The 17,366-nt window shown below is 39.0% G+C and overlaps 2 protein-coding genes across 3 annotated transcripts; both read right to left on the bottom strand.

Moving 5' to 3' along the window:
- Window positions 1-7,236: 7,236 nt before the first annotated feature.
- Window positions 7,237-15,481, bottom strand: h3f3c (H3 histone, family 3C). 2 transcript variants are annotated; one of them, XM_048981096.1, is made up of 4 exons: window positions 15,372-15,481; window positions 9,290-9,433; window positions 8,875-9,028; window positions 7,237-8,723 (listed from the first exon to the last, which is right to left on the bottom strand). In XM_048981096.1, the coding sequence occupies exons 2-4, from the start codon at window positions 9,415-9,417 to the stop codon at window positions 8,595-8,597; spliced, it is 411 nt and encodes a 136-aa protein (XP_048837053.1). In that variant the 5' UTR covers window positions 9,418-9,433; window positions 15,372-15,481; the 3' UTR covers window positions 7,237-8,594. The 2 variants fall into 2 exon arrangements, with proteins under 2 accessions (XP_048837053.1, XP_048837052.1); XM_048981095.1 differs by lacking the exon at window positions 15,372-15,481 and adding an exon at window positions 10,426-10,571.
- LOC125711792 (histone H3.3A) lies at window positions 12,230-15,505 on the bottom strand. The gene is made up of 4 exons (XM_048981094.1): window positions 15,372-15,505; window positions 14,094-14,237; window positions 13,661-13,814; window positions 12,230-13,514 (listed from the first exon to the last, which is right to left on the bottom strand). Exons 2-4 carry the CDS (start codon window positions 14,219-14,221, stop codon window positions 13,386-13,388), a joined length of 411 nt encoding a protein of 136 aa, XP_048837051.1. The 5' UTR covers window positions 14,222-14,237; window positions 15,372-15,505; the 3' UTR covers window positions 12,230-13,385.
- Between the last annotated feature and the right edge of the window lie 1,861 nt (window positions 15,506-17,366).

Below are 17,366 nucleotides of genomic sequence, written 5' to 3'. Positions count from 1 at the left end.
TAAAATTAAAAAGTGACACTTAAAACCAGCGACAGATAAACCTAGGCACCACACCGATGACACTTGGGTTTAACAAATCGGAAAGTCAGTCGATAATCGTACTAAACCAGTACTAAAGAATGGATGACCACTTACTCACTTAGACATTGTTACTGTATTGATTAGCATCAGGGTGTCTCATTTGGAAACGTTGCAAACACAAGAGGATCAAACTGACCAGTATTGGCCTAGTTCAGTGTCTTCTTCAGAATAATTCATTTAATTCATCTGTTTTCTATCCAGGCAGCATAAATGAACAAGGGTTAGGTACAAAATGGCAGTTTATTGTAGAGCAAATGCTTACACACACTATGGGCAAGTTTGTGATGCCAGTTCGTCCAGCTGTATTACTTTGGACCGGAAATCCACGTCACCCAGTAAAACGTGCAGACTGCACACATATAATGCGGGGGGCGTTTTAACCCCCAGCGGGTCTCGTTTTCACAAATATATGTGCATGATAAAACAAGGCCACATCTCTCTGTTTACCTTAATGCTGGATCATGTAATACAGACTCACCAGTACCAGCACGAAAACCACCAGCAATGTGATTAGTATTGTCTTTTACCTATTGCTGAGATTTTTAATTGGCTATTTCTTTAGTTTAAGGATTACTGGAGCAGATTTTGGTGATTGGAGAGTATGCCTGGTTGGGAGTGGATGAACTAATGTTATTAGTGATGCGCTTCCTAAGAGCAAGTCACAGCTCAGCCAGGACTAATGAGCATGCAGAAAGTTAGGAGGTAGTCTGGTGGGAATGTATGAAAGTGGAAGCAGTGATTGTGAATTAATCTGTTTCACTCAACCATCTACCCTCAGTCACCACTTTTAAGATGAGTCTGCCTAGTAATCGGCATGATGCAGTTTTTTCCGCTTCAAGAATCAATGACTCGTCTCTTCAGCGATGGCGTTCGGTGCAGCACTGAGCTGCTATTTCTGCATTTGTGACTTTTCTGTTAGCTTTGACTGCTCTCCTCTGGCCTCTCTCATTGACAGCATACTTTCGCCCATAGAAATGCCCCAGAGCTCTGTACCATTATCTGTAGATTCTTAGCAAAATCCCAGTAGAGTGACTGTTTCAGAAGTTTCAGAGTCGCCACGCTTGGCACCAATGATTACACCGCACTCAGGTCACATGTCTTGCCCCCTTCTAAAGCTGAAAAAAAACAATCACTGAAACCCTTCACTCTACCTGCTTTATTTATATTTTTTCATTTCATAGTTGATGTATCTAAAACAAAGTAGCTATTGAATGTACAATATATGTGAATTTGTCCCATCTTAATGAGATAAACCCGATAAACTCAAACCCTGTTTTCAGGTAATTATATATTCAGGTAAGAATTAGGCTTTAGATTCACTACAGCCCTGCATTTGTTAAGCATTTGGATGATAAATGCTGGGGCGGCATGGTGGTGCAGTGGTTAGCACTGTTGCCTCACACCTCTGGCACCCAGGTTCAAGTCTCCTGACATGCTGAGGCTAATTGGACTTGCTAAATTGCCCATAGGTGTACATGTGTGAGTGAATGGTGTGTGAGTGTGCCCTGCGATGGGCTGGCCCCCCATCCTGGGTTGTTCCCTGCCTCGTGCCCATTGCTTCTGGGATAGGCTCTGGACCCCCTGCGACTCAGTAGGATAAGCGGTTTGGAAAATGGATGGATGGATGGATGATGAATGCTATTAACTGATGGATGGATGAATGAATAGAAAGTGTGTTTGAGTGTCTGTGTTTTTAATGGTTTATATATGTGTTTTTAATAATGAGTCTTTAATAATGAGTTCTCCATGTTTACTTTGGCTACACTCTTTTGGTTATTTACTCTGAAACTGGTAAATTTGTTAAAAAAAAAATAAAAAAATGGCTCTTCACATATAAGAATCCTTTCATTACTGAAAAAGGTCTGGATCTCAACAGTTCAGCCCTGGAATGGAATGGGATGGGATGGGACTGTCTCCACCTGTTTGCTGGTTCCTGAAAAAAATAGCACTTTGGAAGTCCCCCCGCTCCACTACTCAATGTAATAATCACATGTAGCATTCCTCACTGCACTCACTGCACTCACTGCGCTGAGGACGCTCAACTTCCACTCTGTGATTTTCGGGACTTGGGTAATTTTCATTTAATGATACAATATTTGGATGCACTTGGCTTGACTCTTTGCAGTTTTTGGTTAGACTGATGACTGTCATTGAGAAGAGAGCAAAATATCTACTCTTCTGAAACATGTCAATCACATTTTACTATCTGCAAAATACAATATGCATAGAATATGTTACACTAGTAGAGAAATCAATGATGACAATTACTAAGCAATGACATGAAAACCAAGAAGAGGGTTTTGACAAACCTACGACCAGATAATTCATCAAATGCAAGCAGTTTAACATGTCCAGTGCAGTCACATGCATGCAGTGAAAAGTGTAAAGTGCCAATATGAAGCCACATCCATACTTTGTTGCCATTCCTTTTCCTCTTTCCTCACGCAATGTCTACCTCTTCTGCCATACTCTCTCTCTGTGCTGAAAACCATCCTTGCTCCCTTTTGTCCCCTCTCTACACCCAGTAATTCCATTGCAGTGGCAGCCTCCTAATCCACTGCTGACCTCAATCCAATGATGTAATGGGTCATGTGACAAGGGATTGGCGAAAGGAAAGGAAAAAAAATCTTAATCTGTGTTGGTGCACTAGAATGAACCGATCACAGTTTTTTTTTTACTCTATCTTTGAAATAACTAGCATGGGTATTGTTCAATGTTAGCACATTTAAATAATAGCATTTATTGTAGTATCAATTCCTAGTGTGTGTCACAAATTATTTTGTTTGTGTAAGTTCTTTGAAAGTTCAGAACTTTTATGATTTGTCACCTAGGACGAAATTATGCCTGTTTTGGACCTTACTTTTTTATGCAATAAAGTCTGAAATATTGTCTAGCGTGTATTTGCTGCAGAAAGGGGGAAACAAGACCATTATCGCGTTAAAATACATGGCCATGTTGGTCTAAACTGACGTAACAAACAAAAATGTTCTTAGCCTAAATGCCATTGACGAATGTATGCAGAAACCTTGCGTGTTATGCTCTGAAGTATCTGACCACTCCATCATCTTTCCTCTCAGCTTTATAAGCTGTAATGCTTTCAGAATTTTTTGTTTTAAAAAATGTTAACATTCAAGTAATTTATGCAGATTGGAGCAAGTAATAGTCCAAACATGGGACCATGTAGATTACACCGCATGCTTTGATCTGCTCTTTTGCTCGTGCTTTACTTTAATAACATCCTCACGCGCTTTATTTTTCTAACAAGTCACAATTTCTCCTGCTCAGCCTCGTTCTCAGTTTTGTCAATGTTTGCTTTTCCAACCAGTGCAACGTAATGACGTAACTAATGCAATAAAAATGATACACGAATAGAGAAAGGAAAACGACATCAGTAGCACAATTATGACGCTTTTAAAAATGAAGAAGAAAGGAGTGCATGGTAATAAAATGTTTTCTGGGAGAATTAACACCCTTTTCGTAGCTACATTAGGCATTCGCGTTAGTTATTTTAACTGGCACAATGAGTTTTATTCTACGTTCAACCGATCTGTGATAATAATTATATAGCCTATATTGCACGAGAATTAAATGCCATGTCTCCAATTAATTTAGCATCGGGTTATGACTGCTTGACAGGACTCATCATGTAAACGAAAATGGCGAAACTGAAAGGATTATTATAGGAATACGATAACCTTCCTGCAAAACTTAGATTCCCCCTCCAAACACAACTGATGTTTAGCAAAGTAGTTTACATTTAAAGGGAAAAATCCCTTTTTCTAAATGTCTCCCCCTATAAAATTCTGAAAAAAAACAGGAAAGCAGGAAGAATTCCAAATCAAATTTCAACACAACACAAATTTCTTCTATGTTTTTAAATATCGTTCCTCTTCAGAATCATAGGCTGCAAGTTGTCTTTGGCATTTGTGGATATGATAGAACAAGCGGTGTCGAAAAAGAGTTATGAGAGATCTTATAAACTGAAGAGAATTTCGTGTTTTAGAATGTTCCCTGCTTCCTCACAGTCATACTTGGGTAAGTTTTCCCATTAACAATTTATCTAATCCGATACTTGAATGAAATGTTGCTACAGACGTTGTGTAGTCCAGGCAGAAGTCTGTATCATATTTGCTTTTTAATAATTTGTTTTAATCAGAGTGTAGGCCTATAAATCGTTTACACAGAGGCTATAGGTATGCGCATGCGTGATATACGTGCATATATATAGCTTGCGTACGCGTACAGACTCATCTTGACGATCATTGCATGCGCGTATGCTTTAGCAGGTGGTTGAATGGTGGCAGTGGGTGAGGTTGTGCTCGTGGCACAAGGTTAATCCTCCCCATACCCCGACGACGGGTCCTAGCCCCAAAGACCCCTCCTTTTTCTGTGTGCTATGCCGTGCTAATCTCTCACTGCTTCCTTTGCTCTGTTAATCTCTCTCTCTCTCTCTCTCTCTCTCTCTCTCTCTCTCTCTCCCTCTCTCTCTTTCTCTTCCACCCCCTTCCCCCCCCCCTTCTCCGTTGGTACAGCGCAATACTAATCTGTGATCTGTCAGTCAGTACTCTGAGCTGAAGACAGACGGATTGACTGTAATCCCTCAGAGGAGCACAGATGGACCGGCCCTATACAGACCTTGGAGAAGGTGAACGCGCAATTTTGCGCGCACCACTCAAAACGCTCTCCCAAAGACATAAACAAACTCAGCACCCTCACCAATGACACAGACAAACTTGATATTTCTGAAACACTAAGAACCCATACCCTGAAAACAAACGTAAACACACCAAAACATGAAGTGCACGACGGTTATGCATGTACGGGGTGGAACCCATTTTCAGACCGTGAGTTTTATACCCGAAACGATCCCATTATGTCTTCGTTCTGGGGAAACTTGGATAAATTCTGCCACAGTTTAAGTCTTATTATTCCGATAAATTTATTACTGACATTTCAAGAAGAAACCTACAGTGCAAAGCAACCTAAATAAAACCTAATATTATTTTGTATGTTTGTAGTTTAATAGTTTTCGAAATAATAAACTAAAGGAAACAAAAATATATGTATACTTTGTCTTTCAAAAGAACAGTGGATATTTATTCTTAATGTTTCCAGCCTTGTCAGTGTTCAATTTTTTGCCTTTATAAGCATATACATATACATACGATTATTTAATTTAGAAAGTTAGTAATTTCACAATCACAGAACATATATTCAAATATACATTTCAGAAAATAGCTATGTGTCAAATACAATGTCAAATAGAGCTTTAATAAACCGAGAAAGGAGTTGCTGTATTATTACTCGATTAAAAATTCTTTTGAAATATACATAATCCAGTATTTCTGAACAAAAACCTAAATAACTATACTATGTTAAAGAAAAAAAAATAATAATAAAGCACGGACACCGTTACGCCCACCGATCGTGTTCTAAAACACGCCAAACTAACAAACAAATAACAGTAAAGATATGTCATGAAATAAATCGCGAGAAAATATCCACATTTGGCAGGGTAAACTTAAAATACGAATGAAAACCACTGCAAATATAAAAATACTCACGGTGATGCATGGGAAATGATCAATTAAAACGTTACTTTTTATTCACAAATAAAACGAATTAGTCTGCAATTTTACCTTATTTCCGACAGTGCTTTATACGATAATTAATTAACCCAATCCCACAGTCTACAGAGCTTAGCAGATTCTAATATTTTATTTGTACATTATTTATTGTGATTGTGCGCAAATCAGATGAGCTGTTATTGTAATATCTCAATCAACTGACGCTTATTTCTAACATTATGCAGAAAAAATAAAACGTTTCATGTGGAAACCCAAAATGAAAATGCCTTTAAAAGCGTGTCATCTGAAAAAAAAATACTTACAAAATGAACAGTAAGAAGGAAAAAAATGATTTTCTGTTCAATTTTCATAAGATGATATTGGCACAATCAAGAAATAACACTAGACGATACATTTCAAAGAGTTTGAGAAACGCTCTTCTACGAAGCTGAAAACGATACAAGCGGGACGATGTCTCCACCTGGCGGTAAGACGGCTTATTGCGATATACAGCGTTTTGATAATTTCATACGTTTCGTAGGTTTCGTAAGTGGTTTGTTTACTGGTGGAGAAATACCAGCATGCTTACGTGTGTTTGTTCTGCACGTATCGCACTTAGTCATCATAAATAAAATTCCAGGTGTTGACAAAATGCAAATGGTATTTATCAGAGAGTAGTGCTTCTTATTTCAACACAGAAATGCAAATATCAGAAATGTAAGTGTAACATATATTAACACATATTACACAACCGAGAGGCAGTAAATTGCTTTGCGGCACCCATCCCGCCCAGGTGTGTAACAGATGCTGCCAGGAATCCTTGTTAGAAGTAGGATGGATAAATGTATTGCTTTGTCCTTGTCTGAGCAGTGCCATCAATAAAGCAATGCAGCCATCTTAAGTACAACATTTCTAAGGTTAATTTTGACAGTACTAAAGGCAAAAGCCACATTAAATATTTACTTGATGTTATGCTCTCTGTATACACACATACACTCACAGGGAGTCTTGGCAGAGACTCAAACTGTTTCTCTATTTGTACTTATATATATATAATATATATATATATATAATATATATATATATATATAATATAATATATATATATATATATATATATATAATATATATATATATATAATATATATATATATAATATATATATATATATATAATATATATATATATATAATATATATATATAATATATATATATATATATATAATATATATATATATATATATAATATATATAAATATATATATATATATATATATATATATATATATATATATATATAATATATATATATATATATATATATATATATATATATATATATATATATATATATATATATATATATACGTATAGATACACAACAAATGATAATCTATTGGTGGGCCAAAGAGGGCAAGAAGCTTCAAGCTATTATTAAAATTGTGTGCAGAGCGATATAGGTGCTTATGTAAGACATACGTAACACTTAGCAAATTAGCTCTCAAATGAACTCCTATCGTGTTAATAAAGTGTCTGAAATCCTTTTCAAAAATCCATGCCAATTAAAGCACAATCAAACACACAAAGGTATGTGTAACATTTATTACCATCTTAATATGAGAAATCTGATAATTACAAAGATCGGCTTAATTTAACATCTGGACAAGTTTCAATCAAAAGTCATAATGCGAAAGTGATGAGTCACCACAACCTGAGAAAAAGGGGAAACACGTTACCAGGGGGGAGGTTGTAAGGTTGGAATCCAGGGGAAGGAAATAGGGACCCTATTCAACTGAATTCAAACTTTTATTATCCTACTCACAAAATTCACAGCGGCTCTAAAAGCACACTTTTCAACATGCTGTAGTAACTTGTCGCTACTTGATAATGAAATGACATCTTATAAGTTCTGGCAGCAGTGACGGTCTAATCTCCGCGTAAATATGCATGTTTATGGAGTAACTGTGATGAGAAGAAGCCTCTTTGCTACAGGCATGCCGATGCTTTGGCATAACACTGGTCATGCCTTCCAAGCCAATTTTGGATCAGGAACAGAGAAAGGAGAAAAATGAAGGCAAAAAAGATAAAAAATAAAAACCAAGGGCATATCCCCCTATAATAGTGGCCAGTGTAAATCAATAGCTTAAATTTATGATAACATTTTTGTTTCAGTAAAATACCATATTGCTGTTTTTTTCTTTAAAAAGTATTTTCCGCAGCTATGAAAAGACATGTATGCATTAAAAAAAAGGATAGACATCATAACAATAAGAGTAATCATCAATATTGTAATAAACATATGCTCTACCAAGTGATGCTTGTAGATGAATATAATTTGCTGTGCTGATCAGCAGACACAAACACACAAAGACTGCACATCATCACCCCCTCAGGCACTATTAAATCCATTATATAATTTCTCCATCATCGTTATGTTGAATACTCACTTGGGGTAGTATGGAACAGGAGATGAGCACTGGGCAGTGTTAGCACCCTGCTGCGGGAACAATCACTCCCTCCCCCCCACAGCCCCCCAGCAGATCAACCCGGGCATCACCCTCCTGCCTCATCCACCTTTCTGCGGCTTCACCCACCCAGCTGGGAGCCCATCTGTCACCCAGGTACCACAGTGCACCTCCATTATTTTTAAGAGCTGACCTCATGAACTCTCCCTGACCAGAGACAGGCTTCCTAACCCGGGAACCAGTTGTTTCGATATTCTTGTGAGAATGTGTGTCTGATCAGCACTAAGCTGGTACATGCACAAAAAGGTACCCTAAAGGTCTGCTGCCGACAGCACTAAGAAAGACACAATTACACACGTTGTCATCATAATCATTGTTAATCTAAGCACTACAAACAGAAGAGGAGAGTGGAGCTTTGAGAAAGGGAGGGGAAGACAGACATCGTGGAGGAGGAAAGGAGGAGAACCAAGCTGGGAGGCTTTAAGCGCGCTCCCCGCGGATACGACGGGCCAGCTGGATGTCTTTGGGCATGATGGTGACACGCTTGGCATGGATGGCGCACAGGTTGGTGTCCTCAAACAGGCCCACCAGGTACGCCTCGCTGGCCTCCTGCATTCAAAGAAAGACAAAGGACACAGTTAGAAAAACACTTATCCCTTAACAAAAAGATTACAACAATGTTTTTAGCAGAAACACCATCATTATAGGCACCCCCCCCCCCCCCAAGGAACCATGTGACTGTAAGCGTGGGGTGGCTGACCTGCAGAGCCCCAATGGCAGCACTCTGGAAGCGCAGGTCGGTCTTGAAGTCCTGAGCAATCTCTCTCACCAGCCGCTGGAAAGGCAGCTTGCGGATCAGCAACTCTGTGGACTTCTGGTACCGACGGATCTCACGCAAGGCGACGGTTCCGGGCCTGCAGGAGGAAAATACCTGAGTACACCACACAATAGCAGCACAACTCCTGTGATCTACAAGCTAAACTAGAAGGACACAAATAAGTGTTGTGTTGCTGCATATGTGAACAGACTGATACACAACTCCACTCCAAGGCTGATCCAATTCAACGAAAGTGTGTGCATTCTTAAATAGCCTAATTTGAAAGACGTTTCTGTGGTTAACTGGCCATAAAAAAATATAATGCAGCTGAATCTACTTCTTGTTCTTGTTTCCTCACCTGTAGCGATGAGGCTTCTTGACCCCACCAGTAGAGGGGGCACTCTTGCGGGCGGCTTTGGTGGCCAGCTGCTTACGCGGGGCCTTGCCTCCAGTTGACTTACGGGCGGTCTGCTTGGTACGAGCCATGGCACCTTAAGGTCACCTGAAAATCAGAATTTGATAGCACTTAGACATCCTCCCTTTATATATGTGATTATTTTTAAATGCTATATTTTACCACTTTCGTTGCAATGTATTTTTCAATGAGAATTAACTAAGGGTATTTTGTTCACTAACGCAATATTGACAAATATTTATGGAATACAATATAAAATAGTTGTTCTCACTTGTCACAGAAAGAAATACATGATGGTATTTATTTGCGGTATTCACTGATGGATGGTTATTACACTACTAATTAAATTAACATTTAAAATAGATGTAAATATTATACTTGAAACATTAATATGATTCCAGTTGTGCAGTAAACCCGTTTAATAGGTGTTCACAACAAACTGTACAGAAACTCATTCAAGCCACAAGCGCACGAAAAAATAAACCTAGCAACAAAATCTGTAACCAATCAGCGTAATCAGCAATGGATAGAGGCAAGGCATAAACTCTTCAATAACCAATCTGAAATTACAACAACCATAAAGCCAATCAGAATTCACGTTTCTAACCAATTAGATTGACTCTAGCCCCCCCTTTCTCACATTCTGAGAACCGCCTCCACCCATGAGATTATGGCTTCTGTTTGAAACACAGCCGAGGTAAAGCGCTATGTATTGCGAGCGGTTGACTACCTCGAAAACTTTAAAAAAATTATAAAAAACGGTAATACTATTTACGAAAATTCATGGCGGAAATTAAGCCTGACATCCTAAGAAACACACAAAGTTTCTTAAACACCTGCAGCGACGCTCAGCAACTGTATATTATCGAAGCAAACCGAGGCGAATTTAAACGGATTTTTCTTGGTCTCCTCTGAAGTGGAAAGCCTGTTTTTCCTCTAGCGCTTCGGCACTCGGGTTTGTTTTCCCTTTGCCGTTGAAAATAAAATACATTTAACTGGAATTTACGAAAAAACAAACTTTAAATAAGATTAGGGAAAAGTGTATACTAAATTGCAGGGTTTCGTTTTCGGCCACTTACCTCCTTTAGTGCAGGAACAAAGGATGAAATAAACGTTTAGCTTGTCTGACCGTGTCAGTATTTACTGTCTCGATCACACAATGGGAGCAAAGCGTCCAGCGGGAAAATGGCCGCCGTGTCAATCACCCATATCCCATAATGCATCGGCGTTCGTAGTACACACCATTTTCCAGCTTATCCATAAACAAGTATTTAATGTGTATGTTATCAGTATCCTGTTCCATGCTATTTTCGGATGCCATTTGTTATATACGTGGAGTCGCACCCACTAGGGCTTACCACCCATTTTCGTATACATCACCTGATTCTACACATCATGTTTTATCGTTTGTTAAATAAATTCCATTACAATCAACTATTCTGGTGTATTTTATTTGTCTTAAAATGTACATCATCCGTCCATCCTTCTTCAATGCCTGCTTATAATACTTCAAACGACTGACTTATTCACAGTTCGAATGTGGGATACTGTTATATTTAGTAAAAAAAAAATTATATTTAAATAGATGTGTGGAAAAATTACTGTGACAAACGGTGTAAAATAACGTTACAGCCGTGTTGTTGAATATATACATCATATTGGATTGTGAGGACAGCGCAACATTTTCTCCTCTGTGTGTTTAAATTTGGATATAAAAGTGGCTTGCAAAAAAAGTTACCCCCCAAAGCTAAATTGTCCATCATGTAATTGACAATAATAATCTCGTCATATGCTACATATTGTCTTTAAGGAACATTAATTAAACAAATGCCCCGGGCAATAGTTTCATATGTTTAATTATTTTTTTCCACCACAGACTTTTCGATATTATTTTAAATGATTTCTCTGTAAATCGCTGTCATACACAGAGCGGAAGCGTTTGCTTGTATTACTTCCATTTATCAGTAATGTTTGCAAATGTAGTTGGTTAACAGGTACAAGCAGGCAAATACCCTGTTTTGGTCATGGCAGTCGTGTATTCGGGAGAATTAGTTGGAATTTGTTCAGAATGGCGGTTAAAGATTATCAAGCTATATAGACTTGCTTATTTGGAAAAGCGAATATGGGGACCAGATATTGTTAGCATGGTACAAGAGGCCTAATAATTGTTTGTTTCAGCAGTCTTGGAATTCATAATGATAAAAGCTGTCCATGTTCGAAACCATGCAATTATTATTTTGTCATATATTTTTAGTTTAAAGGTAAATAAAAGGCTATACAACTAATTCCTACTGCGTCGTTGACACTTATGTTAAAATATGTACATATTATGTTCGTATTAAAAGACATACCAGGAATGGATGCCTGTGCCACCTCGCGATGAAAACGGACAGCGATTTTACTCAAATATCCACAAACCCGATGTCGGTAATCCATAATGTATCACGTACGATATACTTCTCAGCGATAAATGACAGAGACATCGAGATTCATTTGAACTGGTTAACATTATGTGTTCGTTAACATGGACTTTGCAATAGATTTCTTGAATTTTTATTTGATGAATTGCTAGTGGCATGATGGCCAACAATATAGCTCCACAATCCCAGAATTGTGGGTACAAATCCCATGCCTCCTGTGTGCCAGCAGTTTGCATGTTCTCCTTTCTGTGGTACTAAAACATTTGCTTGAGCATAATAGCACTTCCAAAATGCCCATGACATGCATGGTGGTCTTCAACCCTGCTACAGTGTCCCTTGTTCCATACTCAGCACAGATAAGTTAATTAGCCTGTATATTTGGACTGTGGTGGGAAACTGGAACACAGGAATGATGCGTTTGCGGGTTCATCTACCCAGTGCAATAATCACTCCTTGGCAAAACTGTGTAACATCAATTTATTACCACCTTATATGAGAAATCTGGAAATTACAAAGATCAGTTCATTTAAACATCTTTAACATTTAAAAATCAAAATAAAAGAATGAAACAAGGGTGGTACACCAACCTGAGAAACAGGAAAAAAACAGGGAAAATTTTAAGTTTCTTTATCTTTAAAAATAATAGATGGCAATCTAGTACACTTTAGAGTGAAAGTGATGCACATGGAGAGTTTGCTACATATTGTCATTCCATGACTTTAAAATGCTTTGGTAACATTTACTTTATGTCAACTGAATCAAATTAATTTAAAATATTTAATACACAGAGTAGTTAATACATTATAGGAAAAGAAATTAGATGGGCGAGACGTTCAGTAAAAAATATTGTTCTGCACGGTCCACATGTAAAAATGAATCTTAAACTTCTTTTTTGCATCTATGAAACTTTCTCTTGCGTTAAAAAAGACACCACAATAATGATGACAGTAATCATCATTGTTGAAATAAACAATTGCTCTACCAAGTGATGCTTGTAGATGAATATAATTTGCTGTGCTGATCAGCAGACACAAACACACAAAGACTCCACATCATCACCCCCTCAGGCACTATTAAATCCATTATATAATTTGTCCATCATCGTTATGTTGAATACTCACTTGGGGTAGTATGGAACAGGAGATGAGCACTGGGCAGTGTTAGCACCCTGCTGCGGGAACAATCACTCCCTCCCCCCCACAGCCCCCCAGCAGATCAACCCGGGCGTCACCCTCCTGCCTCATCCACCTTTCTGCGGCTTCACCCACCCAGCTGGGAGCCCATCTGTCACCCAGGTACCACAGTGCACCTCCATTATTTTTAAGAGCTGACCTCATGAACTCTCCCTGACCAGAGACAGGCTTCCTAACCCGGGAACCAGTTGTTTCGATATTCTTGTGAGAATGTGTGTCTGATCAGCACTAAGCTGGTACATGCACAAAAAGGTACCCTAAAGGTCTGCTGCCGACAGCACTAAGAAAGACACAATTACACACGTTGTCATCATAATCATTGTTAATCTAAGCACTACAAACAGAAGAGGAGAGTGGAGCTTTGAGAAAGGGAGGGGAAGACAGACATCGTGGAGGAGGAAAGGAGGAGAACCAAGCTGGGAGGCTTTAAGCACGCTCCCCGCGGATACGACGGGCCAGCTGGATGTCTTTGGGCATGATGGTGACACGCTTGGCATGGATGGCGCACAGGTTGGTGTCCTCAAACAGGCCCACCAGGTACGCCTCGCTGGCCTCCTGCATTCAAAGAAAGACAAAGGACACAGTTAGAAAAACACTTATCCCTTAACAAAAAGATTACAATGTTTTTAGCAGAAACACCATCATTATAGGCACCCCCCCCCCCCAAGGAACCATGTGACTGTAAGCGTGGGGTGGCTGACCTGCAGAGCCCCAATGGCAGCACTCTGGAAGCGCAGGTCGGTCTTGAAGTCCTGAGCAATCTCTCTCACCAGCCGCTGGAAAGGCAGCTTGCGGATCAGCAACTCTGTGGACTTCTGGTACCGACGGATCTCACGCAAGGCGACGGTTCCGGGCCTGCAGGAGGAAAATACCTGAGTACACCACACAATAGCAGCACAACTCCTGTGATCTACAAGCTAAACTAGAAGGACACAAATAAGTGTTGTGTTGCTGCATATGTGAACAGACTGATACACAACTCCACTCCAAGGCTAATCTAATTCAACGAAAGTGTGTGCATTCTTAAATAGCCTAATTTGAAAGACGTTTCTGTGGTTAACTGGCCATAAAAAATATAATGCAGCTGAATCTACTTCCAAAAAAAAAATCTACTTCTTGTTCTTGTTTCCTCACCTGTAGCGATGAGGCTTCTTGACCCCACCAGTAGAGGGGGCACTCTTGCGGGCGGCTTTGGTGGCCAACTGCTTACGCGGGGCCTTGCCTCCAGTTGACTTACGAGCGGTCTGCTTGGTACGAGCCATGGCACCTTAAGATCACCTGAAAGTGACAGTCCAAATTCTGAATGCACGGGTTGCATGTTCCCCTACACATGCAATTAAGTTAATCTGTATCAATAAATCATCCATAACAAACAAACTTTTATCCTTGGACTGCTGCAGTTTTTTTTCATCCTATAGTTCCATTAGTTTTTTTCCTAATTTGTTTGTTTTAACTATACAGCCGAATGTTCTTTTTGGTATTACATGTTGACATATAACTGTGAACATGTAAAATGAAAAATGTCCAAATTGATATTTGAGATTAACTGCAATGCATTAAGATTTCTTTACATTAAAATAGGAAGTACAAAAAAAACGGTCAATCGAGCACTTTACAAAAACACAAATGACTGAAAATACATATAATTATAAAGAGGAATAGTAAACACTTAACACCAGTTCCAAACTCGAAAACAAAAATCGAGAGTGGAATTATACATTTTTAATAGGCTCTCGATTTCCCTGCAGTTTTACGCACAACTTAGGAAGTTATCGTCGAGAAACAAAAAAAAAAGGGGGGGGGGACCTTGGACACACCTGCTCGAGCGGTCGTGAATTAAAAATGAAGTACTCTGATGGACAAGTCATTAAAGCGGACATGTAGCCAATCAATTAGAAGTGACTGCATATAACAACCAATCGGAACATTTTCCATGAATCGGGAGGCGGGACCTGCCATTCGCACCACTCCCACGCTTGCACAACGAGTCCCGCCCTCAGCGGCAAGGAAACGATGGCTGCTGCTATAACAGAGCCGGGACGAGGATCTGCGTAATAGTACCTATACGCGGCTAAATTGGAACTGGAAAAAGATAAAAAATACTACCGATTTACGCATATCGACGCGGCAAAGATGAAACTAGACACTTGGGGGAATCCAAAAATATATAAAAAGACGCGAACCAACTCGGAATGGTTATGTTTATCCGAAGTGAAACACGCAGTGCAATGAAATTGATTTTCTGGTTTCTGAGAGCAGAAAGACGGTTTTTTCTCAGGCGCTTCGCAGTGTGGTTTGTTTTTTCGGCTTTCGCGAGGAAAAAATAAAATACTAATTAAAAAACAATTCCAAAATGCTCAATAAACGCGTAAACACTTTAGGAACACGATTGCCTAATTTGTAGACACTTACCTTTAAAATGTGCGGTCGTAGAGAGTGAAAATCTTGTTTGGCTAAACTAGCCGTCTCAGTATTTACTGTAGGTTCACACAATGGAAGCGGAGCGTCCAACGGGAAAATGGCCGTCGTGTCAGGCACTGCCTTCCCATGATGCATTGGGGTTCCTAGCAGGGCTCCATTTTTACAGCCTTGTTCTTAACAGTTCGCATCCTCAAATATTGCGAATATATTTAAGATGTAGAAGACTAAAGTAAAACTTATTATTACATCCTTATTATATTTTGATACATTTATTTTGTGGCTTGATAATAAGTAGAATGGTCTGATGGTATATGATGATGGTTGGTAAGGGACATTGTCATCAAGTTAATTTTGACTTTGTCGTACAAAATCCTGTATGTTAACAAGAAAAACTTGCTAAATCTTAAGTGAAATGTTGAAGAGTCTGCTACGATTTAGGGATATTGTACCTTACCTGGAGGGATAAATTAATATGAAATTATATATATCAAATTATGCAACTCAGTTTTAAGTAAAGATATTTATATAAAAAATGCATTTAATTCAAACATTTAATGTATTTGATTATAATTTTTTAATTAAATGAACTTTTAATATTATACTTTGGAATAGATCATTATTTTTACAGTGCTTGTTTTTGATCTTTAATACAGAGCAATTAATCTATAAAAATTACCTGAAAGTTTTTTAAAAACGTAATTGCAGTTTCTTAAAAAGTATAGAATTCTCAAAGGAATTAGCTTTTTTGTGTTAGTTATAGCTGATAATGACTGCTTTAAAAAGTTCATATTGCAGTGAATTAGTTTTTTTAACAAGTCAGTGAAGAAAATTAGCAGAAATTACATATTGGTACTTTGAGAATGAGGAATTAAGTCTCACCTGTTGTCTGTAAACATTATTGTATAGAGGATATGAGTTGTATTATTACATTGTGTTTTAACAAGGAGCTTTACCAGAAAGAATCTTACAAAAAGCAGAGTCACAGGCCCAAAGTTCCCCGAGAGCAAGGAAAACCCCTCTCTTAGAAACCGTAGAGGAGTCACACTCTACACTCCAGGGAAATCCCACATTCAGTCAATTGTGATAAGTCTAATAAAACGGACAACCCCCTAGCAAAATGAGGGTGCTGAGTCCTTGCCACTGAAAAGTTTGGGAATTCATGAAGTAGCAAAATGTTGATTCAGGCGGATAGCAGGACAACACAGGAAAAGCTGGCTCATGTGCAGGTGAGGTAGTTTGGGTAGATGGTGAGGGGATGGGGTAGCACAGGCAGAAACGCAGGGAGGCCGCAGGGTAGGCTGGGGGCTCCCTTTTATCGGGATCTCCAAGTCGTTCATCCTGGAAGGGGGGAGAGTAAATGGAAAGTGTGTCAGCAAGAGCAGAGCAGGAGAGAGGCAATGCAAGAGAGCAGGGGTTACGGTAATAAAGGAGCTCTGGCAAGGCTAATTATGGCAGCAAGAGGAGCAGGAGAGGCAGGTGGAGACACAGGCATGAGGAATCCTGAACACCAGCAGCCCAACAACACACAGCCACATCATCCACATACAGAGTGACAGCACTGACAGTGCAGTTCAGCCAATGACAAGGATCCCCACCCAGCTCTGTGTCTCAGACATTAATTACAGTATATAATCATAGCTGGGGTGAGTGACCACCAAGAGCTAGTGTCCATGTAAGATACAGTGGACCCTTGACTTAAGAACTCAATTTGTTCACGACGGCTGGTCGTAAGTCAAGACTATTTTTCCCATAAGAAATAATGGAAATACCCATAATGGGTTAGGAACCTTCCAAAGCACCCCTTACCTAACCTTTTCATAATACAAAAGGTTTATAACGTGTAATTTACCACCAATAAACCAATAATTTTCCCAGTGTACTTACCATCGTTTATCCACACTACCTCGTCTAACTCTGTTGATAGTGACTTAGTAATTTGAGGTACACCTTTAGCAACACTAGCTTCCTTATACAAATCTTTACTTT

Source organism: Brienomyrus brachyistius, chromosome 17 (assembly GCF_023856365.1).
Source record: "Brienomyrus brachyistius isolate T26 chromosome 17, BBRACH_0.4, whole genome shotgun sequence".
Lineage (NCBI taxonomy): Eukaryota > Metazoa > Chordata > Actinopteri > Osteoglossiformes > Mormyridae > Brienomyrus > Brienomyrus brachyistius.
The sequence above is the reverse complement of the archived record's forward strand: the minus strand, read 5'-3'. Positions and strand labels throughout refer to the sequence as shown.

Excerpts from the sequence above, each read along its gene's own strand:
- h3f3c (XM_048981096.1), bottom strand. The coding sequence starts at position 9,417 with ATGGCTCGTACCAAGCAGACCGCCCGTAAGTCAACTGGAGGCAAGGCC. Across the intron at positions 9,029-9,289 it reads AAGAAGCCTCATCGCTACAG|GCCCGGAACCGTCGCCTTGC; the intron begins GTGAGGAAACAA and ends TTCCTCCTGCAG. Across the intron at positions 8,724-8,874 it reads CTGCCATTGGGGCTCTGCAG|GAGGCCAGCGAGGCGTACCT; the intron begins GTCAGCCACCCC and ends CTTTGAATGCAG.
- LOC125711792 (XM_048981094.1), bottom strand. The coding sequence starts at position 14,221 with ATGGCTCGTACCAAGCAGACCGCTCGTAAGTCAACTGGAGGCAAGGCC. Across the intron at positions 13,815-14,093 it reads AAGAAGCCTCATCGCTACAG|GCCCGGAACCGTCGCCTTGC; the intron begins GTGAGGAAACAA and ends TTCCTCCTGCAG. Across the intron at positions 13,515-13,660 it reads CTGCCATTGGGGCTCTGCAG|GAGGCCAGCGAGGCGTACCT; the intron begins GTCAGCCACCCC and ends CTTTGAATGCAG.